Source organism: Vidua chalybeata, chromosome 3, assembly GCF_026979565.1.
Source record: "Vidua chalybeata isolate OUT-0048 chromosome 3, bVidCha1 merged haplotype, whole genome shotgun sequence".
Classification (NCBI taxonomy): Eukaryota; Metazoa; Chordata; class Aves; order Passeriformes; family Viduidae; genus Vidua; species Vidua chalybeata.
This window is the reverse complement of record NC_071532.1, coordinates 61,694,397-61,710,476: the sequence shown is the minus strand read 5'-3', so window position 1 is coordinate 61,710,476 and position 16,080 is coordinate 61,694,397. Positions and strand designations below refer to the sequence as shown.

At 44.3% G+C, this 16,080-nt stretch overlaps 1 protein-coding gene across 2 annotated transcripts in view; it reads left to right on the top strand.

Annotated features, from left to right (window-relative positions):
* The first annotated feature begins 7,683 nt into the window (after positions 1-7,683).
* RNF217 (ring finger protein 217) overlaps positions 7,684-16,080 on the top strand; it is a 55,642-nt gene continuing 47,245 nt past the window's right edge. For both annotated transcript variants that reach the window (XM_053938538.1, XM_053938539.1), the window contains exon 1: positions 7,684-8,388. In XM_053938538.1, the coding sequence (XP_053794513.1) occupies positions 7,753-8,388 (636 nt within the window). In that variant the 5' untranslated portion in view covers positions 7,684-7,752. The remainder of the gene's footprint in view (positions 8,389-16,080) is intronic.

The following is a 16,080-nucleotide window of genomic DNA, read 5'->3' as shown; positions in this document are numbered from 1 at the left end:
TCTCACAAACTCATGTAACAAGAACCCATCACAACAGCTGATTTCCCAGCAGACAGCCACATGAGTGGCTTCTTGGGAAGGCTCCTGTGATAGCTTGGCATTTATGACTTTTTTTTTTTTTTTTTTTTTTTTTTTTTTTTTTTAATGCTGCTGATAAGCATACCAGAACCACAAAACAAAGTGCAAGCCTTTCACCGCAGCTTTGGCTTGCCAGCAGTCTCAGATTCCACTCTGACAATCGAAGGATTTTGTTTTCTGCCCAGACAGTATCTTCAAATGTTACATTTTTTCCCCAAGTCAGGCTTCCATAGGATAAGAAGTTTACTGATGCCCTTTTATTACACTTGGGATCATTCTGACATTTCCATCCAGGACTTAATCTGCAAACCACACAGCTAACCTTGTTGTTAGGGCATGATGTACCAACGTTGTGTCTAAAATGGCTACTAAGAAACAACTTCTGAAGGGAGAGTGCAAACCATTTTTCACCTATATTTATCAGGGTCCTAGCTGAACTTTTCTTTCAAAACAGCTTTCCATTGCAGTCTGTAGATTGCTGTAGTTGGCCAGCACTCTTTAATATTATCATTTGGGCCTGTTTTAAAACCAAGGCATGTTAGATAATAGAATAGAGGAAAAGACTTCTATGAACAGTTTTTTCAATATCGCTGAGTACTACGTGCAAAAAGATTCATGAGGTTGTGTGTAGACTCGTTGCTCATGCATGTACAAGAGTGTCTTCAGCTGTATACAGCAATTCCTAAGGTAAAATACACGCCATTTACCAACAACTTTTTCAATGTATGCAATGAAGGCTTTAAGAATCAACCTTTAGATTAAAGTGTGGACAAGCCAAGAATGCTCCATAAAAACAAACAGTCCATAGCAAAAATATTGAAATTACCTTTCAAGGAAATCATTTAACTGATTCCCTGCTAATTGCTGTGTCTGAGCAGCAATTCAGAAAAGACATGGCTCCTGACATTGTGTTGTGACACACACTGGATCTCTGTAGCAGTAATTATTAAGTTTTGTTAAAGCAATTTGCTGTCTTGCCTGTTTCCATTTTTGATGCTTCTCAATCCCCACTGCAGTCAAGCTATCTATAGAATAATCAATTGAGCATATAATCAATATATCACCACTTTCATTCTGCAGAGGCATAATTCAGACTCCTTTTTCCATCTAGTTGAGAAAATTTTCTAATCATGGCACCTCCACAGTGAAGCCAGCTCTACAGGCTGGAAAGCACAGGGACTTGAAAATTAGGGACAAAGCCATAAAATAAATCTGTATTTTGACCTGTGATGTTATGAAAACAGCATCATCTCAATCTGCAGAATGACTTACTGAGTGTAGTCAGACATTACTTCTTCTGGCAGTAACAAAAATGAATTTGTGGAGAGAAATTACAGTATTTCGATCCTGCTAGTGAATTAGGTTTTATTCTGGCCTTTCTTTCCTTGGTGTAACTGTCATGCATACCCTACTAAATACCCGTTTTAGTATACTAGATAAAATCCCACTGGAAATCTGGACACATGATCTGAGCAAGGGAAAATGTTTAGTTCCCTGCATTCTTACACAAAAAGAGCATGAGGCTGAAGGTGAGTTAAGTTCCTGGTGTTAGCTTATGCAAATAAAACCCTCACAGCACACACAGTGCTATTCAGTAATGACTACAGCCCAGCAGAAAAATTCTTGTAACTGTGGTGTTCCGCAGTCAAATGAATTAAAAATAGAGAGAAGTATCTGAACATATGTAATTTTACTTTTAACTATAAAATGTGCTATTAATGAGCTAATTTCACATGGCACTCTGGATGAGGAAATGACTGTGTTTTGTCTGTAATAGAGTAGTAGTACCTCGAGCATCAGCCAAGACCAGGGGATTCACTGGGTCACACAGTGCTGCAGCTGCCAACACTCCTTGTCACACACGGCTTACAGTCTAAATAATGGAGACAGGCAAAGGGTAAAAGGAGAAACAGAGATATAGGAGTATCTCATCCAAGGTCACACGACTGGTCAGTAACAGAGCTGAGATTAGAAAAGGGGCCCCCCAGGTCCCCATTCCAGTGCCCTCACTACAAGACCTCACTGCACATCCCTGCCTGGCTGGCAAAAGCAGCTCCACTTGTTACAGCAGCTTCCTGTGCAGACGTGGTGAGTCTCCATGGAGTCACAAAGCGTGTAATGGGAGTCTCTGCTGATAACAGTGGGGGTTGTTGAATTACAGAGATGAACTTAAGGAGGTCTTCAAAAGCATTCTGAAATCTGGCTTTAAGAAGCAAAGCAGCATAATTAAAAAATAGCTAATTTGAATAGCTCCATGTATCCCCAACGTCTAATCAGGTTAATTACTTAATTTCACTTTTTTTTTTCTGATATCCTTTTAAATTATTTGCATTGCAAAAAAACCCTCTAGTACAAAATGAGAAAAGCACAATTTGATAATCCAGTAATAAGGGTAGACAATTGTTTTAACAAATGTTCAACTGCTTTTCAGGCCTGAAGCTAAGAAGGAAAAGATAGCAATTTGCACATCAGAGAATGACTCACGTTATTTTCAAAAATGTAGCTGCTAAGTCTTTATTTTACAAAACATTCTATTTGTGTGTCCTTCTGCATTGTTAATTAAAGCAATAATAGCTATAAAATATACTTGCCCTTAAGCAGAATTTACTCTCACTGTGGTGTTGTCAGGTAATCCTGTGGCCAACTACTACTACAAAAATAAATTCAAAGAAATACTAATAAAAATAATGCAGTGAAGGAAGGATCCTTTGGGAGAATCTTAAAATGCTGATGTAATTTAGCATGGTCTCATGGCTGTACTGCTACTGATGGTGGTAAATAACTCCTGCTTCCCTAAAATGACTGCATTGCACCCAGGCTGTTCATCGAGGCATTTCATTCCAGATTAATGTTGATAAATTATTTGGGTGTTGCCTGTTGTTAAGGAAAAAAAAAAAAACAGTGATTGTGGGATACATGGAGTGTAGCTTGAGTCCGGTGTGCTTCTGGGACTAATAGTGAATAAGTTCACCTGGGGAAGCAAGCCATGGTCATGAGATTCCTAGTTCAGTTTCTCAGTTTTAACCTCAAGAACCTGAAAATATATACTCCTGTTCTACAAAAAGTAAGTTTCCTGCTTCACTCAAATGGTTCTTTGCATTTGTTGAAGATGAAAGTGATTCCTGATTTATGAACCTGGATGACATAAGGGACATAATGTGGTCAGAAAATCTTGGGAAAATAAAAGATTTGAGTGATGAAAAGAGGGAAGTAATTTCCATCAGCTTAAGTTTCTGGTTGGTCTAGCCTTCAGTGGGAAACTGGATTCAGCAATATCCAGAACACAAAGAAAGGCATGAGTCTCTCTACAAAGCTGTAGTCTAAATACAGATCTTTGTGACAATTTTAGGACATGAAGATGTGATAGGAAAAAGGATAAACATACTAAAAGTTAGTGATGCAGACAGAAAACCAAGAAAATAAAAACAGTGTTGCAAGTGTAAAAAAGCACTTTGAAGAAGTGTGTAGAATAAATAACTCCAAAACAAGAGAAGCAATTAAGGAGGATGCATCAAGTTCTAAGTGACCTTTAAAATATGACTTGAGACATTGATAAGATCTGTTTGGAAATATCCATAAATTCTAGAAAACATTTTCTCTCCTAAGCTCAGATGTGGGCAGTAAGTACCATAGGTAGTACAAAGGGTTTGATCTGTTTAAGCTATGTGTAAAATACACAGTTATGTTTTGAAGGTTGTTTCCGTAGTGCTAGATAAAAATAATGGCACAGGCTGTTTTCAAAATAAATACTGTAACAATTAAACAAGGCACACAGTCATTCTTCCTGATCTAATTAGGATGCTCATCAGAAATTATTCTAGTGCATGCCTTTTTCTAACCTACACTTTCTGTAAAATATACATGAATCTTCCACCTCACAAGATGGACAGAAGCCCAAGAATCCCCCTCAAAAAGTGAGTTCTGCACCCAATGACCCAGTACCATACTGCCAGTTACTTACTACATAGAAAAAGAAGGCTTCACATTTCCTCAGAGGCTATCAGCATAAACCCAGAAGAATGAATGTTAATTACTTATCCTGAAAACATTAATTATTTTTAGTAAAAGTAATTTTCAAGAAGTCTCAGGAATTACAGCCCTGGGAAATTAAATCCTCCTTTCACATATAAGCATACACACAGATAGATATACGACACAATCAGCACAGACTGCTTTAGCTCTGTTGTATTGCTGAAAGTATCTAATCAGTTTTGTAATTCATTATAGAACTGCTTTCGTGACTGTGTGTAGCAATGAGATCTGCAGTTTGCCTATATGCTGCATAGCCCAGTACTTTCTATTGCTGAAATTTTATGTTATCTTGTGCTCTTTGATTAAAGGAAAGAAAGGAAGGTAGGAAAGAAGGTACTGAGAGGAAACAAGGATGGAGATTCTCAGGCAATACTGTGAAAAATCATACAAATTTGGAAAAAATGTAATTAATTAATGCAATAGCCATCACAACTTCTTTGTTCAGTGTGAATAATTTAAAACAATAATAATAAAAAACCCAAAACAATCCCAAATTTGGGCATTACTAGAACAGTGGCAGTCAATTACTTTAATTGTTTGAAAATACAAGTGTCTCCCCTGATTCTAAGCTGTGGAACCTTAAAATCAGGCATGAGTAAAAGGACCAGCCATAAACATACCTATTCAAACCAAGCCCTCCAATTTTTTCAACAGAGAAGAAAAGTATTATGGAATTTGCTACATCCCCAAAGATAAGCAAATTCAGGTTCTGGTGGACAACATTGAATAGAGCTTTCCAAAACCAGGGATGTCTCACAAATAATTAATGCCCTGCCAGCTGCTTCTTCATACTTCATTTGCAGAGTTCAAATGTGTGAATCTCTGTGGAGTTTGACTTGGCAGTACATCACAGGGAGAAAAGCGATTTTTCAAGCAGCTAGGCTCAGTTCTACACAACTGTGCTCAAACATAATGAAGTTCTTGTAAATCAAACAGTTTGGTGATAAAAAGGTTTATCTCTGTAGGATAATTTATTTTAATCTGTTATCTTATGCAAATCCAGCAGTGCTCCTATCTTTCTAATATCTTCCATAAGGCTAGACATGCTCTACAGAGAGTGTAAAATGTGTGGATCTAAAATCACATTTTAAACCAAGAAATCACATTTTTAAACCAAGACTCATTCTGGATGCAAATTTGACTCATGGTTTCTCAAAACCTGGGCAACAGCCAGCCTAAGACACATGATGCAGCCTGTCAACAGCAGCCTCTTTGGGATCCACACATTCATCCCTGTATGGACTCCTGCTTCGTGCACCCAGGCACCCACCAGCAGCGCAACAGAACCAGTCACTGACCACTCCTTCTCTCACCAGCTCTCCTGCAGAATAAGCAAGGGTCATGCAACACAAAATCCTATTTTGTCAGATTGTTGGGCGCTGGTGGGAGGCTAGGGTGGTCTTTTTGTGAAAATTCTCCCTTAATGTCATTCAAATATGAGTCTGTGTAAAGGCATAGTAGGAAAGGCCATCAGTACATACTAGCAGGTCACGTTATGTTTATCTCAAGCCTATATTTTTTCTGTCTACTACTGTATAATTTCATACTTTTTCAATATGCCTGAGAGAATATATACAGAATATGGCAAAGACTTGTTGCAAAGACTTGGTTGATATGTTTATCAAAGAGTGGGAGTCCCCTTGGGGGCTGCTCACCAGCCAGGGCTGGGGCCAATCCTGCAATCCCAGACAATGGGGGACCCTGGGAACAGCTGGGCTGGCACATCTGTTCACTCTTCTCCACGAGAACCCATGGCTGGGGTCAGTGAACAGGCCACTGAACTACCCATCCTTAGACCATTGGCTGGTAGGGCACAGGCAATTCTGTAACTCCTATTTGCTTCATGCTTCCCCTCAGCTAAGTATGATTATCATTGCTATTCTGAATTCCCAAAAGACCCTTTTCCCCTGCTGTGCTTCAGCACACACATTTCCAAATTAACAGTGGAGCATTCTGGTTCTTGTAATTATGCTACCTTTCTAGCTTTTACTTTAAGTTCCAAGTTCTTAAGTGGTAGACCTGTAGGAAATGCTAACGTTTATTCAATCATTAGAAGTTCTACACTTCATATTTTCAAAGTAAGCTTTGGGATCAAAATCCCTAAAGGCTGAAGTTAGAAAAGTTATACATATTGTTTAAAAAAAAAAAAATCCTCTACATTGTTTTCCTGGAGGGGTAACTGTATTCTGACATTGCACAAATTCATACCCACTGAATTTCACACTTAATTGGGTCTGCAAGAAATACAGCATTTTCAAGGCCAAGAGCCCCCCCCAAGCCACCAGCGCTTGCCAGTTGCTACACAGAGCCTGTGGTGCCTCCATTACCAACCTTCAGCAGCCACCCTGTGTGGCTTTCTGGGAGACTCAGCTCCTTCCCAGAGTGCACATACACTTCAGTGCCACACAGGAACCAAAAGCTGGACTGGCCACACACAGTGTTCTCAATGCCCTGCACTCTGAGACACTGTGGCTGAGCTGCTGCTGAGCTCAAACAGAAGCCAGGCAAAGGCACGGAGCTGCTCTCTGCATGAGCCTGAGCTCATGAGCTCACTGGGGTTGAGGGTACTGCATGCACATAGACATGACGTCCCTGACTCATCTCCCGACTTGCAGACCTCCTCCTCTCACTCTAGTCAAGCCAAACACCATGTCCTCTCAAGCAGAGCAACTAATTAACCTCTGAGTAACACAAAGTTTGGGATGGAAACTGCACAATCCATATTAAGGTACTCAACTGCTGCAGCATCACTTCCATGACATCTTCCCTACATGATAATGTAAATGATGACACCAAGGCCTGGAGATACCATCTTCAAGCAGAGGCACTGGCATACTGGCCAACTCTCGGAGCAGAATGTGCATCCCCCTAATCCCCTTGAGTAGATGAAGAAGAAAACACTGTTTTGGACCTGTGTGGATACTCCTGTTCACAGTTTTAATTGTTTTTGTGAATGTCACTCTATTGTCTTGATGTTAGTGAGTGGCTCTCACAGGGCAGTTGATGATGCTCACCACACTTTTTTTTTCCTTCGGGGATGATTTTTAATCGGACGCTCACGACTTATTCAGAGGACATTACTCTGCGGCCGGGCCGCAGGTACCAGCACACGGCGGAGGGAACCTGGGGATCACGACAACGCCTCGCGGTGCCGATGACGGGCACTGGAGTGCGGGCAGCCACGCAGTGTTTACGGCAGAATGAGGGGCGCAGCCGAGGAGCTGCGTCAGCGCGGGCGGGGGCGTGCCGGGGCGGGGAAGGCGGGCGCGCCCGGCGGGGCGGCCGCCGCGGGCGGGGGGCGGTGACTTGCGGGGCGGGCCGGGGCGGCTGCGGGGCGCGGCCGGGCGCGCTGCCCCGCGGCACCAGGGGAGGCTGCCCGCGTCCTCCCCGGCATGGGGGTCGGGCTCGGGCCGGCACCCCGCGGGCGGCGCTGACCGGAGGGGCACCCGCCGCTGCCGCCGCTCCCTCCCCCGCACCCGCAGCCCCTCGGCGGGGAGGCCGGGCGGCGGCGGCCGGCGCCCGCGGGCCGGCGGGCGGGCGAGCAGGCAGGCAGCGCGGGGTTCGGCGCAGCGGGGCTCGGGACCCGGAAGCAGAAGCGGGGCCGGGAGGCGGCTGGATGGGAAAGAGCGGCGGCGGGCGGCGATGGGGGAACAGCAGAGCTCGCTGAGCACCCCGCGAGCGGCCGCTGCGCCGCCGAGCCCGGCCGGGGACCCGCGGGAGCCCGGCCCGGACGAGCCACCTTCGCCGCGAGAGGCGGACCCGGGCGGCGGGGCGGCCGGGCCGGGGCGAGGCGGGGAGCTGCTGGCGGCCGCCGCCGGCCCCGAGCGGCGAGGAGCCGAAGAGGAGGCGGAGGCGGCGGCCGGGCCGGAGCAGCCGCCGGGCTCGGGGGAACCGGCGGCCCCGGCGGAGGAGGGGCCGGAGGGAGGCAGCGGTCGCCGCCGCCCCCCCCGGCGGCACGTGTACTGCACCGTCTACTGCGTGGAGAACGACCGGCCGGTGGCGGCCCCCGGCTCCCCCCGCGGCGGCCCGGGCGTGGGGCAGCCCCCCGCGCGGCGCGGGGTGGTGTCGGGCGACGACCCGCTGTCGTCCGGCGGCAGCATCGAGGTGGTGGACTTGTACCTGCTGCCCGAGCCCTTCTCCGGGCTGATCGCGGGCGAGTTCGGGCCGCTGCTGCTGCTGAGCTGCCGCGTGTGCCTGGAGGAGAAGCCTATCAAGCCCCTGTCCTGCTGCAAGAAGGCGGTGTGTGAGGAGTGCCTCCGGCGGTACCTCAGCTCCCAGGTACTTCTCCAGCGGGCGCAGCCGGGGTGTGCTGGGGGGGCTGTGGCCGCAGCATGCTCGGGCACCCCGGCGGGCTGGGCGCTGCGCCGGGCCCGGCGAGCCGGGCAGGGCCACGGGGTGCGGAGCGAGAGGAAGCCTTTCCCGTCCGGTACGGAACGCGTTCGGCCGCCACCTGCGTGCGAGCTGTGGATTCAGCGACCGCCCGTTCTCGAAGCGCTGCTCTGCGCGTTCGTACGCGGCTGGTCGGGCTGGTCGCTAATGCGTCTTTAGGTTCTTCCAGTCTTTATAAGAATTTTCGCTTTGAAATCTCAAACTCTTGCTGTTACCTGACCGGCGGCACCAGTTTTCTTTTAAGAGGAGGCCAAGGAGTGATAAGGAGCGGAGTTTGGGAGTATTGGCAGCCGCCTCCTAAGTGGCTCCTGGAGCCGGGGGTTTTCCCACTGCCGCTTTATGTTCGGGCCCTTGGTGCAGCCGCTCGGCCTGCTCCTCGCAGGACACATCGCGTTTGGTGTTATGCCAGTTACGCTACATTAAAACAGTGTGTGTGTAACTGTTGGTGAACGATTGCAGTTAACAACAGTAAACAACAACTTCTTCGGAGGAAAATTGAAAACACAACTTTTCCATCCTGAGCAGGCGACCGCTCATCCTGGCCGATAGCTGGCATATCTGGTGCTTACATGTTCATCCCTGTTTTGTCAGTCAGAGCTGCTGATTTCGGTTTGAAATCAGCAGCTTGATAACCAAGCTCTGTCTTGGCTAATGTTATCTGTAGTTAGTTTAGCATTACAGAATATTTGTGTGGTCATACCCTAAACTAAACCTATGACTACCCTAGTGTAGTCGTACCCTAAACACGAAGAACAAAGGGAGAAGTATGGTGTATGTGGGAAAAACAAAACTAACTAAACCCTTTGCTTACTGTCTTTATGCTTTTATTCAGCAGAAGCTTTTAGGATGTGCCTGGTGGAAATGTGCTAGTTTGGTGGTGGAATGAATTTTTACACCTGTTGGAGCTTGGTGCTGTGCTGGGGCAGTTTGTCCTCCTGCTGGGCTGTGTGTGTAGGGAAGGAATGGATGATTACAGCTACCTCTGCACTCTGTAAATAGTTGACAGGCTTCTTCTGGCCAGAGTACATTTCACTGCTTGGAAATTGCACGTGCTACCAGAAGTCAAGTACTTGCTCCTCTCTGGGCCCTGGTGGCCTATGTAGCATTTGCTGGTGCTGGTACCATTTGTTCTGGCTAATAGTAAACTCAGTAGCATTTTCGTGATCTTGTTTAGATATGTTTAGATAATAGTGAATGGCTTTACTTGGGAACTGATGGATTGGATGGTCAGAGTTAATGTTTTCTGTGTTTCCTGTAACTCTGAAACTCAGGAACACTTAATAAGCCTTCTTGAGACTTCATGCGCAGAATGATTTGATTTGTAGGTAAGTGGTAGACTGCAAATTCTCACTAAATTTTTAGATTATATTGTCAGTGCACATTTGTGCCTCTTTGATATCTGCCACCAAGGTCATATATCAGAGTATTGACCTTCATTTAAGCTGGAAATTGATGAGTATTGTGATGTCAGGGTGATCTTCCCCGTATCCTGCAGGTGCCTGTAGTTTAGAGTGATGTAATGGAACTTACATGATCTAGTATCTAAAGCCATACTGAAGAACTCTTCTGTCTGGTTTAGGCTGAACCCTTGGAGAAGGAAGCAGCAGCTTGGTGGCTGAAATAGCTGGCTGGCCTAGGAAGCCAGTATATATGCTATGAAGTGGGTTTAGCATTGGCCAGGTGTTCGATGTGTGTGCAGGGATGCCCTTCAAGGAAGCCACTACTATTGCTAAGCACCTGCAAAGCTGCTTCCAGCAGCTGTTGTAAGGTACCCATATGGCACATAGCCACATGGGTACTTAACTCCTGTACTTTAAAGGTGGGGCTGGGATACTGGTCATGAGGAGTGAGATTCACACAGCACTTCTGTGGACATGTTGTTACAAATGCTTTTATGACCAGGCAGAATTTTAGCTGCTTGATAAATTTCTTAGGGAAAAGTGAAACAAAATGCAACCAATAACAGTCCAATGTGTTCTTCCCTTATCTTCCTTTTTGAAAAGGATAAGAAAGTGATATTTCTTCAAGAACAAGAAGTGATCTGTCTCTCCTTTGTGCTTTGGAAGGACCTTGTGAGTCATCCTGGGGAGAGAGAAAGGTGTCTCCGTGTCAGTTATATGAGGAGAATTTCTGGGAAGGATGAGTGAAAAGCCAGTATAGGTTAGAAATCAAGTTACCTTTCATCTTTGAGACTATGCATTTTTTGTAGGAAATTAGAAAGAAAATTTATGAGAAAGGTATAAATGCTGAAAAGCTGTTTTTGTTTGAAAATTTTAAAAGATCTTGCTTTGGGATATGATCAGACTGATCATAAGAATGTACCTAAAATTGAAAACAAAAAACTATTGAAAAACAAAACCCCATGCAGCATTGTGAATAGCTTAGGTCTGGTTTTCTTGTCAGAGAAATAGTAATCTCTGCCCTGGCTGACTCTACATCTCTGGAGGAATGGTCTCTCATGCTGAAAATGTGGAATATATTGGCAGAAGTATAGCACTTTAAGTAATTTGTGTAGCCTTTGATGTCTGTGTGTGTTCTCTCCCTGAAGAAAGCTGTATTCTTCATGATAGCTTCATTGTGATTCCTGAAATGATGTTTAATGGAGTAGCAAAGCAAAAACTCTGTTAATGCACCCTGCTTTCTTCTATGCAAATATATGAGAGCATCAGAACTTCTGCCTTCAAGCCCTTTATAGATCAGAAAATCAACTGAGGTTTCAGGCATTCTTAAAAGTAATGCCAAATGAAAATACTCCAACTGCAGAGTTGTTGCTTATCATGCTGGAAAATGAGGGTAACATTTGAAGGTCCTTAGAGGTCAAGTCTAGTCTTTCTTATCACTGGCACCTTGCTGCATAATCCTTTTCAAAAACTTAGTGGCTGGAGGAGAAGTTTAGCAGGCGAGCCTGGAATGCCCAGGCTGATCTGGAGCCTGACTTTGGGAAATCACATGTTACTTCTGCCTCATTTAGCTATTCTCTTTCACATGCGAGTCACAGAGCACTCGGGACTCTTCAGGGTCCGAGTATGGCCAGTTGATCTACTATTCACAAAAAAAATCTGTGACCATTTGTTTGGACTCAAAGAAATTGATGATACGGTAATTGATAGGTATGGGTGATGGCTTGTCATGGAAGAGGTTGTGGCTTTTGCAGCTCAGGATCTGGTGTGGATCCCACAGAGCCTGACTCAGGTCCCAGAAAGCCCTTTCTCCAGGAGTTGATGCAGCCCAGGGAGGTTGTTTGTTATGCTTAATGGGTGAGGTTGAAGAGTTTGATTGTCTGAAAGGCCACTGTTCTCCTTCCATGGACTTTAAGGTATATGTTGAGTGAGGTTGGGATCAAAAGTGTGGAAGAACCATTTCCCATTCACCTGGAAGCTGCAGGTTTCTGCACTCTGTCATCCAGGATACAAACTTGGGACAGTGAAGCAAGAACCAGGACGCTTAATCTCACAGGTGTAATATTGCCTCTGTATCTCCTTCATCTCCTTCGCTTCCCATCTTTCTCTCCATTAAACATGGCACCAAACCCAGGTTATTTCAGAAACTGCACATACCAAGGTTTGCTAAAAAAGTGATTCACTTCCTAACCACTCTGGGCTGCTTGTATTTTTATGTCAGAGGGAGCATTTCACTTTTCCTATAAAATGGCTACAAAAGTGTTATAGAAACCTCAGTGCCTGCTTTTTCTACATGCAAATAGGGAAACTTGATAATCCAGTTTTGATCCTGTGCTCATTAGTGATGCTTTATTTTGTAAATCTTGTAACTCAGAGTCATTCTTACAGTAAAAGACTTAGATGAGTTAATTTAAACACCATACTGTATTCTTAATCAGATTTTATAGTGCTTTAATTATAGGAACTCTAATGAGATTAGTAGCCATGAGTAAATCAGAAGGGATGGTTGGGGGTGGGGAGGGACTGCATCTGACAGCGTTTTGTGCATGGTTAGCTTTGGTGGAACAAGAATCCTGCTTTCTTCTGAGCATGACATATGTAAATCATCCTCCCTCTGCTCAGGACCTCAGTCTTTCTCTCCCTGAAATTTTTTTTGACCCCTCTTTTCTGTGCATAATTTTTTTTTCTGAAAGAACTGGAGAAAAAAAAAGCTGTTGACTGTTACAATCAGGATTTTTGGGGGGAATGTGATTATAAACCTGCATAGTGAAGAGGAAAATTGAGGAGCAGTCTGCATCACATAAAACTAGTACTGGCTTGGAGCTGGAGGGCCTTGACACCTGTGTCTCGTCAGGTGTCTGATGGTATCATATAGATGATACATCTTCAAAGCTGTAGTCTGCTGATGAAAACCAGCCAGCAGAAATGAAGGCACCAAGTGCTGAATCATCTGATGGTTAATGAGCTGCTTGTGCCCTGAGTCAAACCAGAGCTCAGAAAGGCCACTTCATTCAGTGCAGAAGCAGCTCTGTGTTTGCAAGGGTAATTAATCTAAAACCTTGCTCCAACACTAGCTACCAAGTTCCTGGGACAGCTGTACGCTGCCTACCAGGAGGTGATGGCAGGGTGAGCAACCACCCCTCCAGCAAGAATGCAGAAGTTTCCAAAGGAGGAAGAGAGGTGCAGGAGGAGAAAAGAACCTGCTGGTTTACAGGCTTTCTAAACCAAATCAGCCGCCTCAGCCGCTGTAAGCTGGCTCTGTTCCCGAGGAGAAGGCAGATAGACTTGGTCCAACAGATGCAAGCAGCCTGTAAGCTGCTGGAGCACCTAAACTACTTCTCTGACATTTTCAGAAAGCGACTTCTGAAAGTCTGTCGTGTTCTCCTGATGTGTTGTATGCATTACCAGCATCAAAATGCTGCTGTGTATGCAGATGTCACAGTGCAGGATGATACCCAAATACCCCTAAGATTGTGAGAGTTAGTCCTTCAAGTTGACAAGATACACGGCAGACTTTAAGTCCATCTTATATGCTTCTTGGTGAATCCAGTTTGTGCCAAAACTTAAGTTTGGAACAGTTTACAAAATCCAGCATTGATGAAAATGCTTTGAAATTAATTTTAAAGTAAACTAGTTTTGAGCAATGATCGTGAATGATAATACTACCTGGTTATCCCACTGTGTGTAGGCCTGGGTATTCTGTCAGCATATGAGCACTGCATGTGGTATGTTTATTCCTTGTGCAGGAGTAGCTTCAAGCTCACTTTACATGGCTAGCTATGACTTCCTCTTGTTTGGATAAGTCTTTGGCAGGTGTAGAGCTGGAATTGTGGCTCTTATTTCTTAGCCATGCTGTTGTGAAGTGAAGCATAAGACAGTGGCTGTTCTTACAGCTAAGAACATTTTCAGTAAAACTCTGGGATCTAAGATGCTGAGAATAGAAAAGATGGTGTCACATTTGAACAGTTGCAGGAAGGGTTTTGCTGATGGAAAAAGGCCTGAGTTTCTGAGGGGAGGATAAATGGTATCATGAAATTGTTGATGTTGGTAGTGAGTGGTATGGGTAAATGGCAGGTCCAACGGTGATACTGTGACTCAGCTGATGTTGGTAGTAAAGTTGATTTTGAGGCATAAAGTTTTCCTATGAATGGGAAATTGCAGTGGGAGATGAAGAACCAGTTTTGTTTTAGCTGGAGTTGAGACCTAATTATGAAAATGTGTTATTTGTATGAAGCAGAAGCCCTCCTTGTCAGCTGTCTCTCACAGCCAGTGTGTGGCACCTCGCTGGTCTGTGGGTGGTGTTGGCATTGGAGACCACAGACAGGCTGAGCCATCAGGAGATCATCTGCTGCATGCCCTCCCTCCCACTGCTCCCACCAGCTGTTCACAGGCGCTACTAGGCACAGGTATGGAATCAGTACAGGGAATGTAAAATTAAATGAGTTGAAAACTGAACTGTTGGTGTGTAGTTGCCCAAACAAAAAGAAATGAAGGAGTTAAATGAGGGTTGGGAAGGCTTTCAGCTCACCTCTGCCCCATAACTGCTTCTCCACCCAGAGCAACTGTTCTTCCAACTGCTCTGGGGCCTCTTGGCCCTTCATTCCTCTTTTCTTCTTGTACAAATATCTTGCATCCTGCTGTCTAAACCAGCCAGGCTCAAGGAAAGTATGTATTTTAAATGGCCAGGATGTCAGTACATTGTCAAAATGATTAAGAGTTGTAAGGGATGTAATTTCTTTAAAAGAATTCAAACTGGAGGCTTCCCCCTGAAGTACATTACTTACCCACCCAGGCTTATCTTTCTGTATGCTTTATTTGCTTGTGCTTATGTTTCTCTTGCTCCTTTTTTAAAGTACTTTCTTAATGAATTGTATTTTAAAAGTAAAAAAAATCTTGTCTCTAGGATTTTATTAGCTAAATACTACTCTTTCTACACTAGAAAAAGTGACAAATTTGCCTAGTGGTGAAAAGGGTATTTAATTTTTGAGTCCATTTTTAAGTATTTGAAAAAATTTTGTAAGGCAAAGAAATTAATTGGAAGTTAAAAATCAGAGTGAAACGTTCAAGACTTTACTCAGAAGAAAATTTTATGGATTTCAGTGTGGAAGGTCAGAAGTTTAACAGTAGTTTAGGCCAGATTTGGAATTAAATCTGAAATAGCTTAGATTCCATGTTCAAGCCCATGTTTACCTTAGATACTACCTCACTGCTTTGATTTGAGGTTGATGTATATTTTCATTGACGGCCTTGTTGGGATGTGCTGTTGCTCTCATTTACTTATTTAATTGTGAGAAAGGCTGTGCAGTTTCTAGATTAAAATGCCATGAAAAGGTAAAGAAATTTCCAAGTCTATCACACTTCCATTTCCTTACGATCTTGCTAAGTAGACCGCAGAGGACTCATTTTCCCCAGTGATGTTTTTATTAAGTACAGCACAAACAATATAAGATTTTGTACTGAAAAATGGAAAGGGCAAAGTTTTATCTTCTCAAGCTTAGTCATTCTGATGCCATTGTGTGTTGTTTTCTACCACTAACATGATATGGATGGCAGCAAAGGCAGGTAGCTCCCTGGTTTACTTGGTTTGGCTTCCTGATCTTGTAGGAATGGTGGTGTATCAGCTTGGGGGTGTGAGATGGGGATCTGAGTGACTCTATCCCTTTAGCTTGTAGGAAAGGGAAGTCCTATCCAAACTATTTCAGCTGTGACATGACTCTGTGGGGTTGCTCACACAATACAAGGAAGGAAGAAAAGGGAGAAGAAGATTGCTGGAATGGGAAGGGCATGATGATCATGTAGGAATTGGTTTGCTCCAGAAGGTGCACTTGATCAGGGTAAGCTTTCATAAAGCAAAAGGGAATTGTGAAGACTGACAGCCTCCATGTAGGGTCGATCCTTGGCCTCTATTTGAAGCTGCAGCTGAATACTGGCCAGTTATTCTGGTAAATGGTGGCCAGAAAGTGAAATAGGACTAGCTCTTTTTCTGGTTTCCTGTTGGATGGAGGTAGGCAGGAAATAAATCTAGCCTTAAAAAAGAAAAAAAAAATAGTAAGGATTCTAAACACAGTTTAAAGTATAGAACTTCCAGGAAAATAATGGGTTAGTGTTTTACTCAGCTGCTGGAAGACTTCTATACCCCATTGGCAGCAGGGTGGGTGGAGTAGGTAGGTAAAGCGTCCCA